The sequence below is a fragment of the Caretta caretta genome, chromosome 7, assembly GCF_965140235.1.
Source record: "Caretta caretta isolate rCarCar2 chromosome 7, rCarCar1.hap1, whole genome shotgun sequence".
Lineage (NCBI taxonomy): Eukaryota > Metazoa > Chordata > Testudines > Cheloniidae > Caretta > Caretta caretta.
The window spans coordinates 123,073,703-123,092,164 of record NC_134212.1 but is presented as its reverse complement, the minus strand read 5'-3'; the positions used below and the strand labels follow the sequence as shown (position 1 = coordinate 123,092,164).

The window sequence follows — 18,462 nt, the reverse complement described above, 5'->3', positions numbered from 1 at the left end:
TCAAACACTATTAATTGCCAATCTCTCTTAATGCGTGCAACATGCCCGCGCTGTCTCCGTGCCATGGTGGGACACTCGCCCAGCTGCTAGAGCCCATCGTTCAGACACCAGCCACAGCCACTTAACTTCCTCATCTGGGACCTGCCAGACGGATCCCACACAAGCTGACAGTCATCATCAAGTGAAAAGGCAAACCAGCTCGTTTCTCTCCTCCCGCCCCGGGCCTTCCTGCTCTGCTAGGTCTGTAGCTGCATCTTCCTTTGCAAACCCACGCTGGGCAATCCAGGGCACGCGACATCACGGCTGCAGAGTTAAGCGGCAGCCCAGGAAAGCATTATGGTTCCTACAGCAGCCCAGCTCCCTGAACCTCGGGGGGGGGGGAGGGCAGGGGGGGCGGGTTTGCAATCAAATCAGCAGGCTAGATGAGTGAGGAACATGCTAAAGCCCAGCTACCTGGAAAGAAACAACACACAGGCGACCTTGGGCCACCACTTTTAACGATGTCGCCAGCTGATTCCACGCGTCGAAGCATGAGCCTTGACTGCCAGGTGCAAGGGACACAGGCCTGTCAGCTCAGGGCCTCTATGGGGGCCACAATTCCTCGCACACGCTCGGCCCAAGCCAGCATGCTCAAAACCAGCAGCGTGGATGTTGCGGCACGGGCTGCGGCTTGGGATGGCCACCCAAGTTCCAATCAGCCTGAGCTTGGGTAGCTAGCCTGAGCTGGCCCCCCTGCTGCAACGGTGCCCCGGCTATTTTGAGCAGAGCGGAGCTGGTGCAAGTCTGTCTGCCCGGGCTGGGAACCGCAGCGTAGACGTGCCCTTGGCTGGTGGAGGAACAAAGTCACACTGCTAGCGGGTGCAACGGGGCCAAAGTAAGCAGACTTTGGGTGCCCGGTCAGTAGATCTGACCGGACATTGTCAGGTCCCCTTTTTGACCAGGCTTTCCGGTCGAAAACCGGTCACCCGGCAACCCTACCAGGGCCATCTTAGCAAAGTTTTTGGCATTTCATTTCCTAGGATTTCTTTTCAAAGGTAGGACTGCAGGTAACCCCAGGATTTCTTGCTCTTTGGGGTGCATGGGCTTTTCGTCAGCTTTCCTGGATGTCCTGGGCTTTGGCCAGGAAGGACTCTTCTGCGTGGAGCAGTAAGAGTTATCCCCCCGAATCGCGCCAGGTGTCCCAGCAGCAGCTCAACCCAGGCAGGCAAAGTGCACAGATCATCGAAGGGGGAGGGAGCTCGTCCAGGCTCTGCTCAAAAGCTCCACCGATACCCACTGAGCGTGCACAGAAATTATTCTTCACCCCTGCACGTTCTCGTGCCCCGCCATCATCTAGCAAACCATGTGCTCCTGGAGGGCGGGGCCCAGCCCACTTTGGCTGAAGCCTTGTTAAAAATAATGCATTTGGATTTTCTTTTCAAAAAAGCATCACAAGAAGGGAACCCTCCCCCAACCCGCAACTTCCCCTCCTGCAGGAAGAGGTGAAGGATTTTAGTGTGTAGTGGCTCAGGCTCTTGGGGGTGATCTTGGGCTACTCCTTTCCCCTCTCTGTGCCCCATCAATACATTTTTGGAAACTTTTAAAACACCACGATAACAGAGGCTCCCCCGAAGAAAAACAAAAAACGGTGAGAAGGCCAAAAAACTGCCCCCCTAGCAAAACAGAGTAAAAGAGGCAAAAAGACATCCTTTCAAAACGGGAAGTCAAAATCCTACTGAGGAAAACAGAAAGGACCCTAAACTCTGGCAAGTCAAGTGTAAAAGTATAATTAGGCAGGCCCAAAAAGAATAGAAGAGCAACGAGCACAACTAAGAGCAGATTTTTTAAAGTACATCTGAAGCAAGAAGCCTGCCAAACAGTCATTAGGCCCACTGCACAATCGGGGTGCCAAAAAGCACTCGGGGAAGACAAGGCCGTTGCAGAGAAGCTAAATGAATTCTCTGCATCGTTCTTGACGGCTGAGGAGAGGAGGGAGATACCCGTACCTGAGTCGTCCTTTTTTGGTGACAAATCGGAACAACTGTCCCAGATTGAGGTGTCAACAGAGGAGATTTTGGAACAAACTGGAATTACCATGTAATTTAAGACACCCCGACCAGATGGGATTCACCCCCAAGGTTGGAAGGAACTCTAATATGAAATTGCAGAACTACTAACAGGGGTACGTAACCTATTGCTTAAATCAGCCTCTGTATCAGATAACTGGAGGGCAGCTAATGTAACCCTGGTGTCAGAGTAGCCGCCGTGTTAGTCTGTATCTGCAAAAAGAACAGGAGGACTTGTGGCACCGTAGAGACTAACCAATTTATTTGCACATAAGCTTTCGTGAGCTACAGCCCACTTCATCAGATGCATAGAATTGAACACATAGTAAGAAGATATATATATATATACATACAGAGAACATGAAAAGGTGGAGTAAGAGGCTAATTAATTAAGATGCGCTATTATCAGCAGGAGGAAAAAAAACTTTTGTAGTGATAATCAAGATGGCCCATTTAGACTCCTCCTGAAGGTTGAAACAACAGACTGGACTTCTACATAGAGTGCTTCCGTCGACATGCATGTGCTGAAATTGTGGAAAAGCAGCATCACTTGCCCCATAACCTCAGCTGTGCTGAACACAATGCCATCCACAGCCTCAGGAACAACTCTGACATCATAATCACAAAGGCTGACAAAGGAGGTGCTGTCGTCATCATGAATAAGTTGGAATATGAACAAGAGGCTGCTCGGCAGCTCTCTAAATTCACATTCTACAGGCCATTATCCTCTGATCCCACTGAGGGTTACCAAAAGAAACTACACCATCTGCTCAAGAAACTCCCTGAAAAAGCACAGGAACAGATCTGTGTAGACACATGCCTAGAACCCCAAGCAGGGGTATTCTATTTGCTACCCAAGATCCATAAACCTGGAAATCCTGGACGCCCCATCATCTCAGGAATTGGCAGGATTGTCTGGCAATGTAGACTCCCTCCTCAGGCCCTACGCTACAAGCACTCCTAGCTATCTTCGAGACACCATTGACTTCCTGAGGAAACTACAATCCATCGGTGATCTTCCTGAAAACACCATCCTGGCCACTATGGATGTAGGAGCCCTCTACACCAACATTCCACACAAAGATGGACAACAAGCCGTCAGGAACAGTATCCCCAATAATGTCACAGCAAACCTGGTGGCTGAACTTCGTGACTTTGTCCTCACCCACAACTATTTCACATTTGGAGACAACTTATACCTTCAAGTCAGCCGCACTGCTGTGGGTACCCGCATGGCCCCACAGTGTGCCAACATTTTTATGGCTGACTTAGAACAACGCTTCCTCAGCTCTCGTCCCCTAATGGCCCTACTCTACTTGCGCTATATTGATGACATCTTCATCATCTGGACCCATGGAAAAGAAGCCCTTGAGGAATTCCACCATGATTTCAACAATTTCCATCCCACCACCAACTTCAGCCTAGACCAACAAGCGGTCTATTTCCTGGACACTACAGTGCTAATAAGCAATGGTCACATAAACACTACCCTATACCAGAAACCTGCTGACCGCTATACTTACCTACATGCCTCCAGCTTCCATCCAGGACATACCACACGATCCATTGTCTACAGCCAAGCTCTAAGATACAACCGCATTTGCTCCAATCCCTCAGACAAACACCTAAAAGATCTCTATCAAGCATTCTTAAAACTACAGTACCCACCTGCTGAAGTGAAAAAACAGATTGACAGAGCCAGAAGAGTACCCAGAAGTTGCCTACTACAGGACAGGCCCAACAAAGAAAATAACAGAACGCCACTAGCCGTCACCTTCAGCCCCCAACTAAAACCTCTCCAGCGCATCATCAGAGATCTACAACCTATCCTGAAAAATGATCCCTCACTCTCACAGATCTTGGGAGACAGACCAGTCCTCGCTTACAGACAGCCCCCCAACCTGAAGCAAATACTCACCAGCAACCACACACCACACAACAAAAACACTAACCTAGGAACCTATCCTTGCAACAAAGCCCGATGCCAACTCTGTCCTCATATTTATTCAAGTGACACCATCATAGGACCTAATCACTTTAGCCACACCATCAGGGGCTCGTTCACCTGCACATCTACCAATGTGATATCTGCCATCATGTGCCACCAATGCCCCTCTGCCATGTACATTGACCAAACCGGACAGTCTCTGCTTAAAAGAATAAATGGACACAAATCTGACACCAGGAATCATAACATTCAAAAATCGGTAGGAGAACACTTCAACCTCTCTGGCCACTCAGTAACAGACTTAAGGGTGGCAATTTTGCAACAGAAAAGCTTCAAAAACAGACTCCAACAAGAAACTGCTGAGCTTAAATTAATATGCAAACTAGATCCCATTAACCTGGGTTTGAATAGGGACTTTGAGTGGCTGGGTCATTACACATATTGAATCTATTTCCCCGTGTTAAGTATCCTCACACCTTCTTGTCAACTGTCTGAATGGGCCATCTTGATTAGCACTACAAAAGTTTTTTTCTCCTCCTGATAATTATCTTAATTAATTTGCCTCTTATCCACCTTTTCATGTTCTCTGTATGTATATAGAAAAGGAGGACTAGTGGCACCTTAGAGACTAACCAATTTATTTGAGCATAAGCTTTCGTGAGCTACAGCTCACTTCATCGGATGCATTCAGTGGAAAATACAGTGGGGAGATTTATATACACACAGAACATGAAAAAATGGGTGTTACCATACACACTGTAAGGAGAATATTGTTTCATATTCTCTGTGTGTATATAAAGTCTGCTGCAGTTTCCACGGTACACATCTGATGAAGTGAGCTGTAGCTCACGAAAGCTCATGCTCAAATAAATTGGTTAGTCTCTAAGGTGCCACAAGTACTCCTTTTCTTTTTGCGAATACAGACTAACACGGCTGTTCCTCTGAAAACTGTAAGGAGAGTGATCACTTAAGATGAGCTATTACGAGCGGGGGTGGGGGGAGAGAAAACCTTTTGTAGTTTTAATCAAGGTGGGCCATTTCCAGCAGTTAACAGGAACGTTGGAGGAGCAGTGTGTGTGTGTGTGTGGGGGGGGGGGGGGGTGTTCCTGTTAACTGCTGGAAATGGTCCACCTTGATTATCACTACAAAAGGTTTTCTCCCCCGCCCCCCCTCCCCCGCTTTTCTGCTGGTAATAGCTCATCTTAAGTGATCACTCTCCTTACAGTGTGTATGGTAACACCCATTGTTTCATGTTCTGTGTGTATATAAATCTCCTCACTGTATTTTCCACAGCATGCATCTGATGAAGTGAGCTGTAGCTCACGAAAGCTTATGCTCAAAGAAATTGGTTAGTCTCTAAGGTGCCACAAGTCCTCCTTTTCTTTCTGCGAATACAGACTAACACGGCTGTTACTCTGAAACCTGTATGTGTATATATATATATATATATATCTTCTTACTATATGTTCCATTCTATGCATCCGATGAAGTAAACTGTAGCCCACGAAAGCTTATGCTCTAATAAATTTGTTAGTCTCTAAGATGCCACAAGTCCTCTGTTCTTTTTAATATAACACTGATTTTTTAAAAAGGCTCCAGAGGCTATCCTGGCAACTACAGGCCAGTGAGCCTAACTTCAGTATCAGGCAAGTTGGTTGAAACTATAATAAAGAACAGAATTCTCACACACACAGATGAACACAATATGCTGGGGAAGAGCCAACATGGCTTTTGTAAAGGGAACTTACGCCTCACCAATCCATTAGAATTCTTTGAGGGGGTTGACAAGCATGTGGACAAGGGGGATCCAATGAATATAGTGTACTTGGACTTTCAGAAAGTTTTTGGCAAGGTCCCTCACCAAAGGCTTTTAAGCAAAGTAAGCAGTCATGGGATAAAAAGGAAGGTCCTCTCATGGATCAGTAACTAGTTAAAAGACAGGAGACAAAGGGTAAGAATAAATGGTCACTTTTCAGAATGGAGAGAAGTAAATAGCAAGGCCCGCCAGGGACCTTTACTGGGACCAGCACTGTTCACCATGTTCATAAATGATCTGGAACAAGCAGTAAACCGTGAAGTGGCAAAGTTTGCAGACAATACAAAATTACTCAAAATAGTTAAGTCCGAAGTTGACTGGGAAGAGTTACAAAAGGAACTCACAAAACTGGGCAACAAAATGGCAGATGAAATTCAATGTTGATAAATGCAAAGTAATGCACGTTGGAAAACATAATCCCAACTACACATATAAAACGATGGGATCTAAAATAGCTGTTACCACTCAAGAAAGAGACCTTGGAGTCATTGTGGAGAGTTCTCTGAAAACATCCACTCAATGTGCAGCGGCCCTCGAAAAAGTGACCAGAATGTTGGGAACCATTAGAAAAGGGATAGATAATAAAACAGAAAAATATCAAATTGCCACTATATAAATCCATGGTACACCCACATCCTGAATACTGTGTGCAGATCTGGTCACCCCCTTTCAAGAAAGGTATGTGAGAATTGGAAAAAGTACAGAGAAGGGCAACAAAAATGATAAGGGGGATGGAACAGCTTCTATATTAGGAGAGATTAATGAGACTGCGACTTTTCAGCTTGGAAAAGAGACCACTGATGGGGGATGTGAGAGAGGTCTGTAAAATCATACCGGGTGTGGAGAAAGTGTATGGGGAAATGTTATTTACCCCTTCACATAACACAAGAACCAGGGGTCACTCAATAAAACTAATAGGCAACAAGTTTAAAACAAACAAAGGAAGTATTTCTTCACACAACGTCCAGTCAACTTGTGGAACTCCTTGCCAGGGGATGTTGTGAGGCCAAAACCATAACTGGGTTCAAAAAAGAACGAGCTAAGTTCATGGAGGATAGGTCCATCAATGGCTATTAGCCAGAATGGGTGGGGATGGTGTCCCTAGCCTCTGTTTGCAGAAGCTGGGAATGGGCAAAGAGGGATAGATCCCGTGATGATTGCCAACTCTGTTAGTTCCCTCTGGGGCACCTGGCACTGGGCACGGTCGGAGGACAGGGTGCTGGGCTGGATGGACCTTTGGTCTGACCCAGTCTGGTTGTTCTCATGTACTGGGCTAGACAGACCATTGGCCTGACCCAGTGGTGCCGTTCTTATGTAAAATGGAACAATGACACCGAACTGTTTCATGGCTAAGGGTTTATAAACATCTCTCTGGTTTTCAAAGCAGTTACACCCTCAGCGGTAGATGTGTGAACAAGCTGGGACCAACCTCTTGGCTCCGAGCCCTGAGCTAAACCCGCTAGCCCACACGGCGCTCATGGGACACTTCCTACTCATCTCAAGCATGAACTTTTAACCAAGCTCTCGGCTTCTCCTGAGCATTCTGCAGGGATATTTCAGTCAACCCTTGTGCGTTGCAAAGAAATTGCTGCAGTTAATTGAAGGTTTTATTTTTCCATGAGAATTGAATTCTCCTTGCTCCATTAGCCTTTAAATGAACGCTGTGCAAATGTTAGCTAATTAATCAGCCCTCGCATCATCCCTGTAAGGTAGAGACTCTTGCCTAGGGTTCACTTCCAAATTCTCGTGAAGTATTTAGCAGCATCTCAGGTGAGATGTCACCAAGCCAGCCCGCAGGGCAAAGGCCAAGCCTTCTTCTGTCTATCCAAGACAACTGCAAGACTCCCACTCCTTTCCGACCTTGCAACCAGGAGTCAGTCCACGGGCTGGGGGCAGATGATGCAGGAGGCTGGATAAACCAGTCCTGCCAAGAAAGCCATGCCATGGCGGGCCTGCGACAACCTATCTGACCACCCTCCAGCTCACCACAGGCGGAATTCACCCCTAGGCAGAGGGGCCAGGACAAGGTTCATGCTCCACCTTATGAGCTGAACTGGGGTTTATGTGGGATGGTGGGTGGACCCCAGGCCAGCCCCTCTGCAGAGAAGACAAAATCCTCCCTTCAAGCCCCCGGGAAGGAAGCAGGTGGGGATGTCATAGGGAAGGTCAGTCTAACGCAATTGCTCGGGGAAGCTCTAGCAGCTGGGGGCTGAGCAGAGGCAGCCAGGAACAGGCGGCCTCACCAAAGAGCCTCCATGCTCGAGCGGCTGCGGCCATATGTCCTTGTGCCATGGCAGCCTGGGAAAGCGGAGATGCTGATGTCATCGGCCAGGCAGATGCTGCCGTGCTGACAGCTTCGATCTGGCATGTAGCAATCGGCAGCAGCCCCCAGACAGCATGCAAGGCAGGCTGATGGCTCTCCGAGGAGGTTCCCCCCGCAAGCCCCAACAAGGCCTACCACTCCTGGGGCAGGAGTCAAACCGAGCTTTTTTACCGTTATCGGTGATCGTCATCCTTGGGGTGGCGTCCAAATCCACGGCGGATCGTCGAGAGGGGTAGCCCGTTGTTGCGGCCGCCAACAGGACCAAGAGGTAACAGGCCATACGGCTTCTCATCTTCCCAGGTGACCGAGGTCGCTGCTCTGCCAACACAAACTCTTTGCCAGTGGATGGGGGCCCAGCTCACAGAGATCGCCCCGCCGGCTCCTGCGTGTCTCACAGCGAACCACGATCGTGCTCCTGAAATACAGAGGAGAAGTTGAGGAGTGGAACACACCGGTCCTTTCACCTGAGGATCTCAAAGCACTTCCCCAAACATTACGCTTCACAACAGCCCCATGAGACAGGGAATCATAGAACCGGAAGGGACCTTGAGAGGTCACCTAGTCCAGCCCCTGCACTCATGGCAGGACTCAGTAGGCTATTATCTAGACCATCCCTGGCAGATGTTTGTCCAACCTGCTCTTAAAAATCTCCAATGATGAAGATTTCACAAACTCCCTGGGCAATTTATTCCAGTGCTTCACCACCCTGACAGTTAGGAAGTTTTTCCTAATGACCAACCTAAACCACCTTCACTGTAATTTAAGCCCATTGCTTCTTGTCCTAGCCTCAGAGGTTAATGAGAACAATTTTTCTCCCTCCTTCTTGTAACAACCTTTTATGTGCTTGAAAACTGTTCTCATGTCCTCTCTCAGTCGTCTCTTCTCCAGACTAAACTAACCCAGCTTTTTCAATCTTCCCTCATAGGTCATGTTTTCTAGACTTTTAATCATTTGTGTTGCTCTTCTCTGGGCTTTCTCCAATTTGTCCACATCTTTCCTGCCATGTGGCGCCCAGAGCTGGACACAATACTCCAGTTGTAGCCTAATCAGCGTGGAGTAGAGCAGAAGAATTACTTCTCGTGTCTTGCTTACAGCGTTCCTGCTAAGACAGCCCAGAAGGATGTTCACTTTTTTTGCAACAGTGCTACACTGTTGACTCATATTTAGCTTGTGATCCACTATGACCCCCAGATCCCTTTCCGCAGCACTCCTTCCTAGGCAGTCATTTCCCATTTTGTATGTTTGCAACTGACTGTTCCTTCCTAAGTGCAGTACTTTGCATTTGTCCTTATTGAATTTTCATCCTATTTACTTCAGACCATTTCTCCAGTTTGTCCAGATCATTTTGAATTTTAATCCTGTCCTCCAAAGCACTTGCAACCCCCTCCAGCTTGGTATCATCTGCAAACTTTATAAGTGTACTCTCTACGCCATTATCTAAGTCACTGATGAAGCTATTGAACTGAGCCGGACACAGAACTGATCCGTGCGGGACCCCACTTGTTATGCCCTTCCAGTATGACTGTGAACCACTGATAACTACTCTCTGGGAACAGTTTTCCAACCAGTTCTGCACCCACCTTATAGTAGCTCCATCTAGGTTGCATTTCCCTAGTTTGTTTATGAGAAGTATTATCCCCTGCTGATAGATGGGGAAACTGAGGCAAAGAGAGGGGATGCAATTTACTCCAAGACACAGAATGAGTCAGTGGCAGAGGTAAGTATAGAAACCCAGGAGTTCTGAGCGTCGCCTGCACTAGCCACTACACATCACTCCCTCTGGCTAGGGATTCTGTTCTGATAGGTTCTCCTCTTTCAACGGTATTAATTTGCTACATTTAATAAACATGCACAGCCTGTGGGAAAGACATTCAAATAGAAATGGCACCTTACCAAACCCCAGAAGCCTGCTACCCTCATTAAATCCAAACGCAAAAAGATCTACATCGCTACATTCTCCCACAGGCAAACGGTGGCCCACGTATTACAGAAATCGGAAGATGCCGTGCAGCTGGGTAACAGCTCAGTTACTCATTCTATCTGCATCATAACTACAGCATCTGAAAAGCTTGGGTGCAGCCATTTCCAGAAGAGGTGGTGTGGGAATAAACTGATTTATCCCTGCTCCCCCAGATTTTTTTATGCAAGAAGCTAAGATGCACAAACACGTCACATTTACACTGCAATGAATTCGAGAAGGAGAGGATCCTTCGTGTTTTATTATACCTTGCAATCCGAGCACTTCATTTGAAATAATCAAGGTAATAAATATAATTAAAAAGAAGAAGTGGACTTCCAGCCATCCTTGTGGTACCAGAGTCCCTATTTGCACTCTGCGTCCAGCACAGAGTCCTATGGAATGCATTGGGCATTTAGGGCCAATATTTCAGTCTCGTTTCGGCTAGTTTTTTGTTTTCCTACTGTACTAACCTGCCCCACCTGAAAGAACAAGCTAATCTAGGACCAAATTAAAGCCAAAAAAATCCAAGAGGAAACACTTGAGGGAGCAGGCAGCCTGCGGAACTCCCTGCTGCATGATGTCATGAAGCCTGATCCCAGGGCTGGGTTTTTAGAAGATGCAATGCATTTATTACTAACCCTTGGACCTATCTAAGCTGAGGAGCATTACAGAATTCATGCTTCAGACAGCAACCTAGGTGGAGTCACCCCTCCCGTGTACTGCAATTACCAATTTGCACCCACAATAGATTCCAGTTCAAAGTCTATCTATCCCTTCATGCAATTGGCCCCGGTTCCCAGGGAGATCAGCACACCCTCTACCACTACAATCTCCTAGGTCAGCTCTGAGCTAGAGGAACAATGACAACGCCAGCGGGGAGTGTGGGGGAGAAGGGCAGCAGGGAGAACGGTCCCGGGACTGGACAATTTCAGTGCTTTCATTCGCCCTTGCAAGAGACCTCCCTGACTAAAACCTCACCCGCTTCTTAGAGTTAACTGTCCCTGAAAGTGTTTTCCATATGCCACCCACCTGCTCACCCCAGACAGGAGACCCTGGGAACCAACCAAACTGCTTCTACAGGCAGGGAAGGAAGAGACAGAGTTTGGGTGATGTCTCTTTTTAACTGCTCAGGAGACACTCAGACACTATGGAGATGGGTAACGGATAACACTAATAACCGATTACAAATGGGGGCAAGAAAGAATTAAGTAAGAACACAAGAACGGCCAGACTGGGTCAGACCAAAGGTCCATCTAGCCCAGTATCCTGTCTTCCAACAGTGGCCAATGCCAGGGGCCCCAGAGGGAATGAACAGGACAGGGCAACTTCAAGTGATCCCTCCCCTGTCACCCACTCCCAGCTTCTGGCAAACAGAGGCTAGGGACACCATCCCTGCCCATCCTGGCTAATAGTTATTGATGGACCTGCCCTCCATGAATTTATCTAGTTCTTTTTTGAACCCTGTTATATTTTTGGCCTTCACAGCATCCTCCGGCAAAGAGTTCCACAGGTTGACTGTGCCTTGTGTGAAGAAATACTTCCTTGTGTTTGTTTTAAACCTGTTGCCTGTTAGTTTTATTGGTTTGTATGTTATGGGAAAGAGTAAATAACACTTCCCAATTCACTTTCTCCACGCCAGTCATGATTTTATAGAACTCTGTCATATCCCCCATAAGTCGTCTCTTTTCCAAGCTGAACAGCAGGGCCGGCTCCAGCTTTTTTGCCGCCCCAAGTGGCGAAGAAAAAAAGAAAAAAGAAAAACCCAATTGAGCTGATGCCAAATTGCCGCTGAAGAGGAAGAGAGGGAATGGAGGGCTCACCGCCGAAGACCCGGACGTGCCACCCCAATAACGCAAGGAGTGCGCCCCTTTCTATTGGCCGCCTCAGACACCTGCTTCCTTTGCTGGTGCCTGGAGCCGGCCCTGCTGACAGTCCCAGTGGAAGCTCTTCCATTCCCCTAACCATATTTGTTGCCTTTCTCTGTAACTTTTCAAATTCTAAAATACCTTTTTTGAGATGTGGCGACCAGATCTGCACGCAGTATCCAAGATCTGGACATACCAGGGATTTTTATGGAGGCAATATGCTATTTTCTGTCTTATTATCTATCTACAGTATATATATATGTATCATTAGAGGCAGAGCTACTTGCCTAAGGTTCTGGGGAGGTCACTGGAAGAGAACCCAGGTGGTCCCAGACTCCTGCACCAGCCCCCAACTGTGTCTGTGCATGGTGAGGCAAGGTCACCAGGGAAAACCCCTTGAGACAATTTTAGCTCGTTTCCAAGACAGCAAGTTGTGATCACAGCCACACCATGGCGTTGAAGGTGCAATGCCCCTGATTCATGCCATGCGACGCAGCCGTCGTTAACTGAACACGCTGCAATCGTTAAGCCAAACTAGTTGCAGCAACTTGCTAAACCGTAAGCCAGAGGTGGAAACCATCAGCAAAAATCTTCCCGCTCCCCCCCAAGTGCCGAGTCGTTTTCTAGCAAGTCTAGGGAGAGGTGTGAATTCCTCCTCACACCAAAGCAGAGGGTGAGCATGGCGCGCCAGCTTCCCGATCCCTTTGAGTTTTGCTGCAGCTGGTCTTCTTGCAATTCAGAATATTGTGGCAAGAAACAGGGCCCTCCGGTGCACCTGCCCAGGCTGAAAGAGTGTGGGGAGCAAGGGCCGGCAGACAGCTAGCGACACCAAAGGGAGCAGCTCTGCCCAATGCCTCTGGCTTGAACAGTCACGCTGCTCCGGCTGCGTGAAAGGAAGGATATAGCACTGCGGTTTCCTTATCATCCAGAAACTTACCCAGCCATCCCAAGGGACAGCAAAGCCACTTAGACATGCAGGAGGGAGGAGAGACTTGGCAGGGCCGACCGTTTGTTCCAGCTTTAAGCTTCTAGCTAGCTAAATCGGGAGCAGAGGGCAGCGGGGGACGTGGCAGCTGTGAGCCCCCCATGGAAGACAATCCCATGATACCAGGGCTGTGGGTTAAGTCTCACCTGAAAGACAGCGCCCCCTACTGCCATGCTGCAGGAATACGCCCACTACCTCCCCAGAGGGAAGGCTGCGGCCTGTTGACTGGCACCTCCTGCCACTCTCCCCTGTCTTGCCCCTACAGGTCTCTCTGACCAGCCCTGAACCCGCTTAGGGGAAGCTGAGAGCTCCGAGGGAGGCCGAGATACTGCAGGAGGCAGCGAGTGATTGCATACATTTCAGGTTCTCTTTCACAACCAGGGGGGTGGGCACAGAGAGGAACAGTAGCCGAGTCAGGCAGCCAGACTCTGTTCTCTTCATTTCACAGCTTCCGAGCTGTTCAGACTCCAATAAAAGCCGTCACCTCTGATCCCTGCCAGCTTTTCAGTGCTCTCCAGCACTGCGAGTAAGTTAGCGAGACTCTCCAAGCTTCTATCATGGCAGCTTTTCTGTAGGCGTTCTGAGCAATGCCAACTCGTCCCAAAGGATCACAAAGAGCCGGAGCTATCATTTAGCGTCTCTGCGAGCCACCGGTCACAGCAGGAACTCGGTCACTTTAATGATTCAAAGTGAGGGAAGCGCACGTTAGAGGAACCCCTGTACCATCACAGGCCTGGTAGGCTGGCTCGTAGCCAGGCAATTTTACTCTCCGCTTATGTGGCTCAACGGCACTGGCCGTATATAGTTAATCTCTCACCAGCACCTTTCAAAATCCAAACGTGTGTGTGTGTGTGAGAGAGAGATTCACACCTACCACTGACAATGCAGCAGCTGTGTCAGCTGCAGGGATTTTAGGACAGGCAGTGAAATGTTGGCAGGACACAAGGACAGACCACTCCTGACTCCTGAGTGGCCACGGGGGATACAGCAGGGGGTCTCAACTTTTTTCTTTCAGAGGCCCCCTCCAACATGCTATAAAAACTCCACGGCCCACCTGTGCCACAACGCCTGGTTTTCTGCATATAAAAGCCAGGGCCGGCGTTAAGCAGGACAATTCCCCAGGGCCCCATGCGATGGGGACCCCCACAAAGCTAAGAAGCTCAGGCTTCCGCTTCAGCCCCAGGTGGCGGGGGTCAGGGACCTGGGATTCAGCCCCATGCGGTGGGCCTTCGGCTTTCTGCCCTGTGTCTCAGCAAGTCTAATGCTGGCCCTGCTTGGTGGACCCCCTGACACCTGCTCGCGGCCCCCGGATCCCTGGTTGAGAACCACTGGGATATATCATGGCTCCATGTGGTTAGAGCCTTGGGTTTAAGTTTTGCCCAGCAGATGGGACCTGCAGTCTAGCGCCCTGGGCCAGCATGCTGGGGCATCAAGGCATCACTGGCCCGGGTACAGGGCTTTCCCCATTTCAGAGCAGTTCAGCCCTGGATCCTCCATGCCTCTGGGAGGGTCTGTCCCCGTTTCGCAGATAGAGAAGCTGTGACAGAGAGATTCAGCAATCTCCCAAAGCCATGGGGGGAGGCAGGGCAGGTGCTCCTAGTACAATGTTCAGTTGTCCAGTCTTCTGTCCCCATCTACAGTCACCCGCTGCAAGCAGGCTGGCTCTCTCTTGGTCAGACCCTGCTTTTGCTTGCAAGCCAGGGCAGCACGGCCAGCCCCTACAGTTTCTAGAGATTTTAGGCGTAGGTTAGAGACCTCCATCCCCTGTAAGAAGTGTTATGGAGAAAGATTTCTCAGCCTGCCACCAGAGCCTCTGGAGCAGAGGGGAGACCATGGGACAGGAGGGGTTGGTTCCTGCTACTGGCTGGGAATCCATCTGCTTCAGAATGGGAAGCAGGAGAGGCTTGGCTTTCAGGTCCCTCCAGTCTCTCCCCATGACTGATCCCCACAAGGTATGGCTTTCCTCTTGGGTTTGTGGTCCCTTCCAGCCGTAAACTCTGTGGCTTGGCACAGTGCCTTGCTCCGAGCTGCCCCTGAAGCAGGCTCCCTGGAAATCAAACCAACAAGGTTCCTTTCATGGCAGGCCGTGATGTCACTGTCCCGGAGCCACTCCTGCCCGGGAAGGGCAGCTCAGTGGTCAAAGCAGGGGAGGTATTTGGAGTCGAACTTCTGGGACCTACCCTCAGCTTTGCCACTAACTGCCCTTGGGCACGTCAATTAGCCTAGGTAAAGCAGGGACAATGCCCAGGGCCCAGTGCACTGGGAGACTTACTGCTTTGCAAGACCCTCCGATGACTGGTGCTACAGCGGCAGTTCCCAAACCATGGGCCGTCCACCCAAATGACATCACCCCATCAGCAGTTGGGATTGCCGCAATCCCTAGTGCAGGGCAGATGCCATTTGCTCCACTCAGCGTGACCTCGCATGCCCCACTGCTCTTCACGATGGTGCCCTCCATGCTGTCTGGGGCCCCAGAAGAAATAATTCATTACAATGGGGTTGTGCTGGCAAAAAGTTTGGGAACCCCTGTGCTGTGGGAAGGTGACGTGATAATCTCTATTATGCTAGCACCGAGGGACCCGATCCTGGATCGAGGCCCTGCTGCGCTAGGCGCTGTACACCCCACACACACACACCCTGAAATGACTGTCCCTGCCGCACACAGCTTACAACCTGAGTCAGAGACAAGTGACAGCCAGTAGAAGCACGGGGAAACCACCGGTCAGCACGGGCAGCGGTTGTGGGCGCTGGTACCTGGCCTTTGCATGGGGGGTTACGGTAACAACCCTGTTCCAAGGGGACAGGTGTACCCGCTGCATCGTACACGGGAATTCTGACTTCAGCCCTACGGCAGGCAGCAAGCCTGCGGCTTTGCCTGCCAGGCTGTAAACGTGCTAGCCAACGGCTTCTTGGAAGCCGCTGGGTTTACTCCCCATTCCACCGCTGACTCACCACGGGAGGCCAGGGAAGGCAGGTAGGCTTTTCCCTGCTTCCCAAAGTTGGGTTACAGACCCATGGCTTCGAGAGCTACGGCTGGAAAGTCATCTTGGCAAGGGGTTAGACTAGCCGACCCTCAAGGGCCCTTCTAACCCTACGGGTCTATGGAGCATGGTTCTGACTGCGGCCCACTCAAGCCTGGGCTGCTGGAAGGGATTCACTGAGAGGGGAAAGCGTGGATATCTGTCTGGAATAGCAACCACTCGGTGCTCGCTCTCTCCCAGATGCACAGAGCGGCTTTCCTTTGGAGGAGACCAGCTGCCACCGCTCACTCACCAGTTGGCACTGGTCTCGCTGGCAGACCCCCCATGCTGCCAGTGCATGCTGGAGACCACCCAGCGATCAGCGTTCGAGGGAGGATATTTGCAGACAGTAGCTCATTGCAGCCAGGCTGTACCAACACAAACGTCCGTGTTTATGCAACAACAAGCTCCAGGCCGTGCTGCAGAGGCCTGACTTTCACAGCAAGAACGCCTCCGTGCCTGGGGTAACAGGGAGGCTGGTCTCCGTCGGGGCATCTAACTGGAGATCAGCTGGAGCAGCACGCACTTGGCTCAGCTGGAAGTTAAACCAGCAGCGAGCTGCGTTTTCAATGGGCTGTTCTCAACGTGTGCAGAGTTAAGTACATTGTACCAGACCTAACGGGGAGCTTGAATTACATGCCAGGTAGGGAGGTCCCGGATGACCTTTCCATCCAGCCCTAGGGCAGAGTATTCCTTGTGTTATTCCCGTCCCGGGGCTCAGGCATGGTGAAGACAATTCACTTCCACTCTGAGCCACGGGCCCCTCTCCGCTAGTCCAGATCTAGGCCACCCAGAAACCCTGCATCAGACAGGTGGCATATGCACAGAAGTGGGGAGAAGCCACCAAATTCGTTATCGCCCATGACCCAAGGTTGCACCTGTCAATGTTTCAGGAAAGTAGAGCTTATTTCATGGCCGGGTGGCTGGAGAAACTTTGGCTGCTCTCTCTGCTTCCTGACTCAAGGGAGCGTAGCATCTGATCCGACATTCCTTGGGCACCCCAAGCGCACCGTGGGAGTTGAGGGGGTGACAGGCTGTGCACAAGGGCAGAAGGGGCTTGCCAGACCTCGGCTCATCCGCCTTTTGCTACATCATTGCCCATAACTTCAAATCCAACGTGCTTTGATCTGCAACAACGGTACCTCTGCCAGCTTCCCTAGGCATTCTGGCCTGATGGCTCTTGAGGCTAGGAATTATCTTCTTTAAAGTCTGGCCTAAACTTTTCCTTCCTTCGCCTTCAGGCCATTTTTTGCACTGCTGACCTGTGTGAAGAGTAATATGTAGGAGAAACAATTGATCTTAGTCACACGGCAGAGCTGGAGGGGGAAAGGAGGAAATTGCTGACTCTGAAAAGAAACCAATGAAAAGATAAAAAAAAACCAACAGGCCATTCTAGGAGAACCTTAGCAAAGACCACTCCCTGCCATGGTTGGCCTAAGGAAGAAGCAAGTGGGAGAGCGGGTCCACCATGGTTGGCTGGCCTAGGCTGACGCAGATACTGTGAGGGTGTCTGAACTGCCAACGGTGTCGGCTCACGTGAAGGGATTTCTGCAGATTTGCTCACCAGCTCGGCACGCAGAGATCAGCACTTCCAGAGGCGAGAGAGCTACAGACAGACAGACAGATACGCACACACACACACAGAACTAATCTCTGACAGAGATGTGAGCTTTAATCTGGGTGCATCTCTGGCTGCTCGGTTAGTCACTTTCCACTCCGCTCTCACATCCTGCTGGGGCCTGGGAAGGCAGGTGGCTGAACTGGATCAGAGAGGAGGGTTTTCCTGGGAAGAGCCGCATTAAGGTTGTCCAGCCTGACGGAAGGTGCATTTAGACAGGAGGCCTCCCCTGCTCCCTGTCTGCCCTGGGACAGGAGAAGAGCCACAGTCCACGTCCCTTACGGCACAGAGGATCCATTTCCAGTGGCACGAGGAACACAAGCAGGCCCGGTTTAACACAGCACGCGTGCTTCACACGCACCAGGTCACCTCCACAACCCCTAGTTCTAGGCCCCAGCCCAGGCACTCCCCTGCACTGCGTGGCACGCTCTGTGTCGGCAGCAGAGCAGGGCGGAGGGTCGCAGTAACAGAACGGGGGGATGGGGGGAGCTTTTCATGCCCCACGATGCCCCACGAAATGCAGCCACGGGCAGGACCCATTTGGCCGGGGGCAGAGGAAGCTCAGGCCAGCAGGGCTAAAGGGACCCACGGCGGGACAGCTTTTGGCCAGCTAATGGCAGTTTTGGAGGTGGGGGCGGGGGACAGGAGGAGCCAGACAACAGCCGGGGGTCCTAAGCCAGCCAGGTGCGGAGCTGAGATGCCTCCACCAGCTCTGCAGCTCCTAGGGCTCCTGCTGGCACAATTAGCTCCAGGGCTGCATGACCCAAGCTCTCTTACTGCCCGGCTCAGACGCCCCCAGGGACAGGCAGGGCTGCGCCCACTCCTCCCCAGGACAACGCTTCAGCCCTTTCCACTGAGAGGCAGCACACCCATCACCCAGGA

General features: G+C 50.5%; 1 protein-coding gene across 9 annotated transcripts in view; it reads right to left on the bottom strand.

Annotated features, from left to right (window-relative positions):
* Positions 1-18,462, bottom strand: part of SEMA4G (semaphorin 4G) — a 105,477-nt gene that overhangs the window by 50,584 nt on the left and 36,431 nt on the right. For all 9 annotated transcript variants that reach the window (XM_075131105.1, XM_075131106.1, XM_075131102.1 and 6 more), the window contains exon 2: positions 8,304-8,547. In XM_075131105.1, coding sequence (XP_074987206.1) covers positions 8,304-8,424 — 121 coding nt within the window. In that variant the 5' untranslated portion in view covers positions 8,425-8,547. The remainder of the gene's footprint in view (positions 1-8,303; positions 8,548-18,462) is intronic.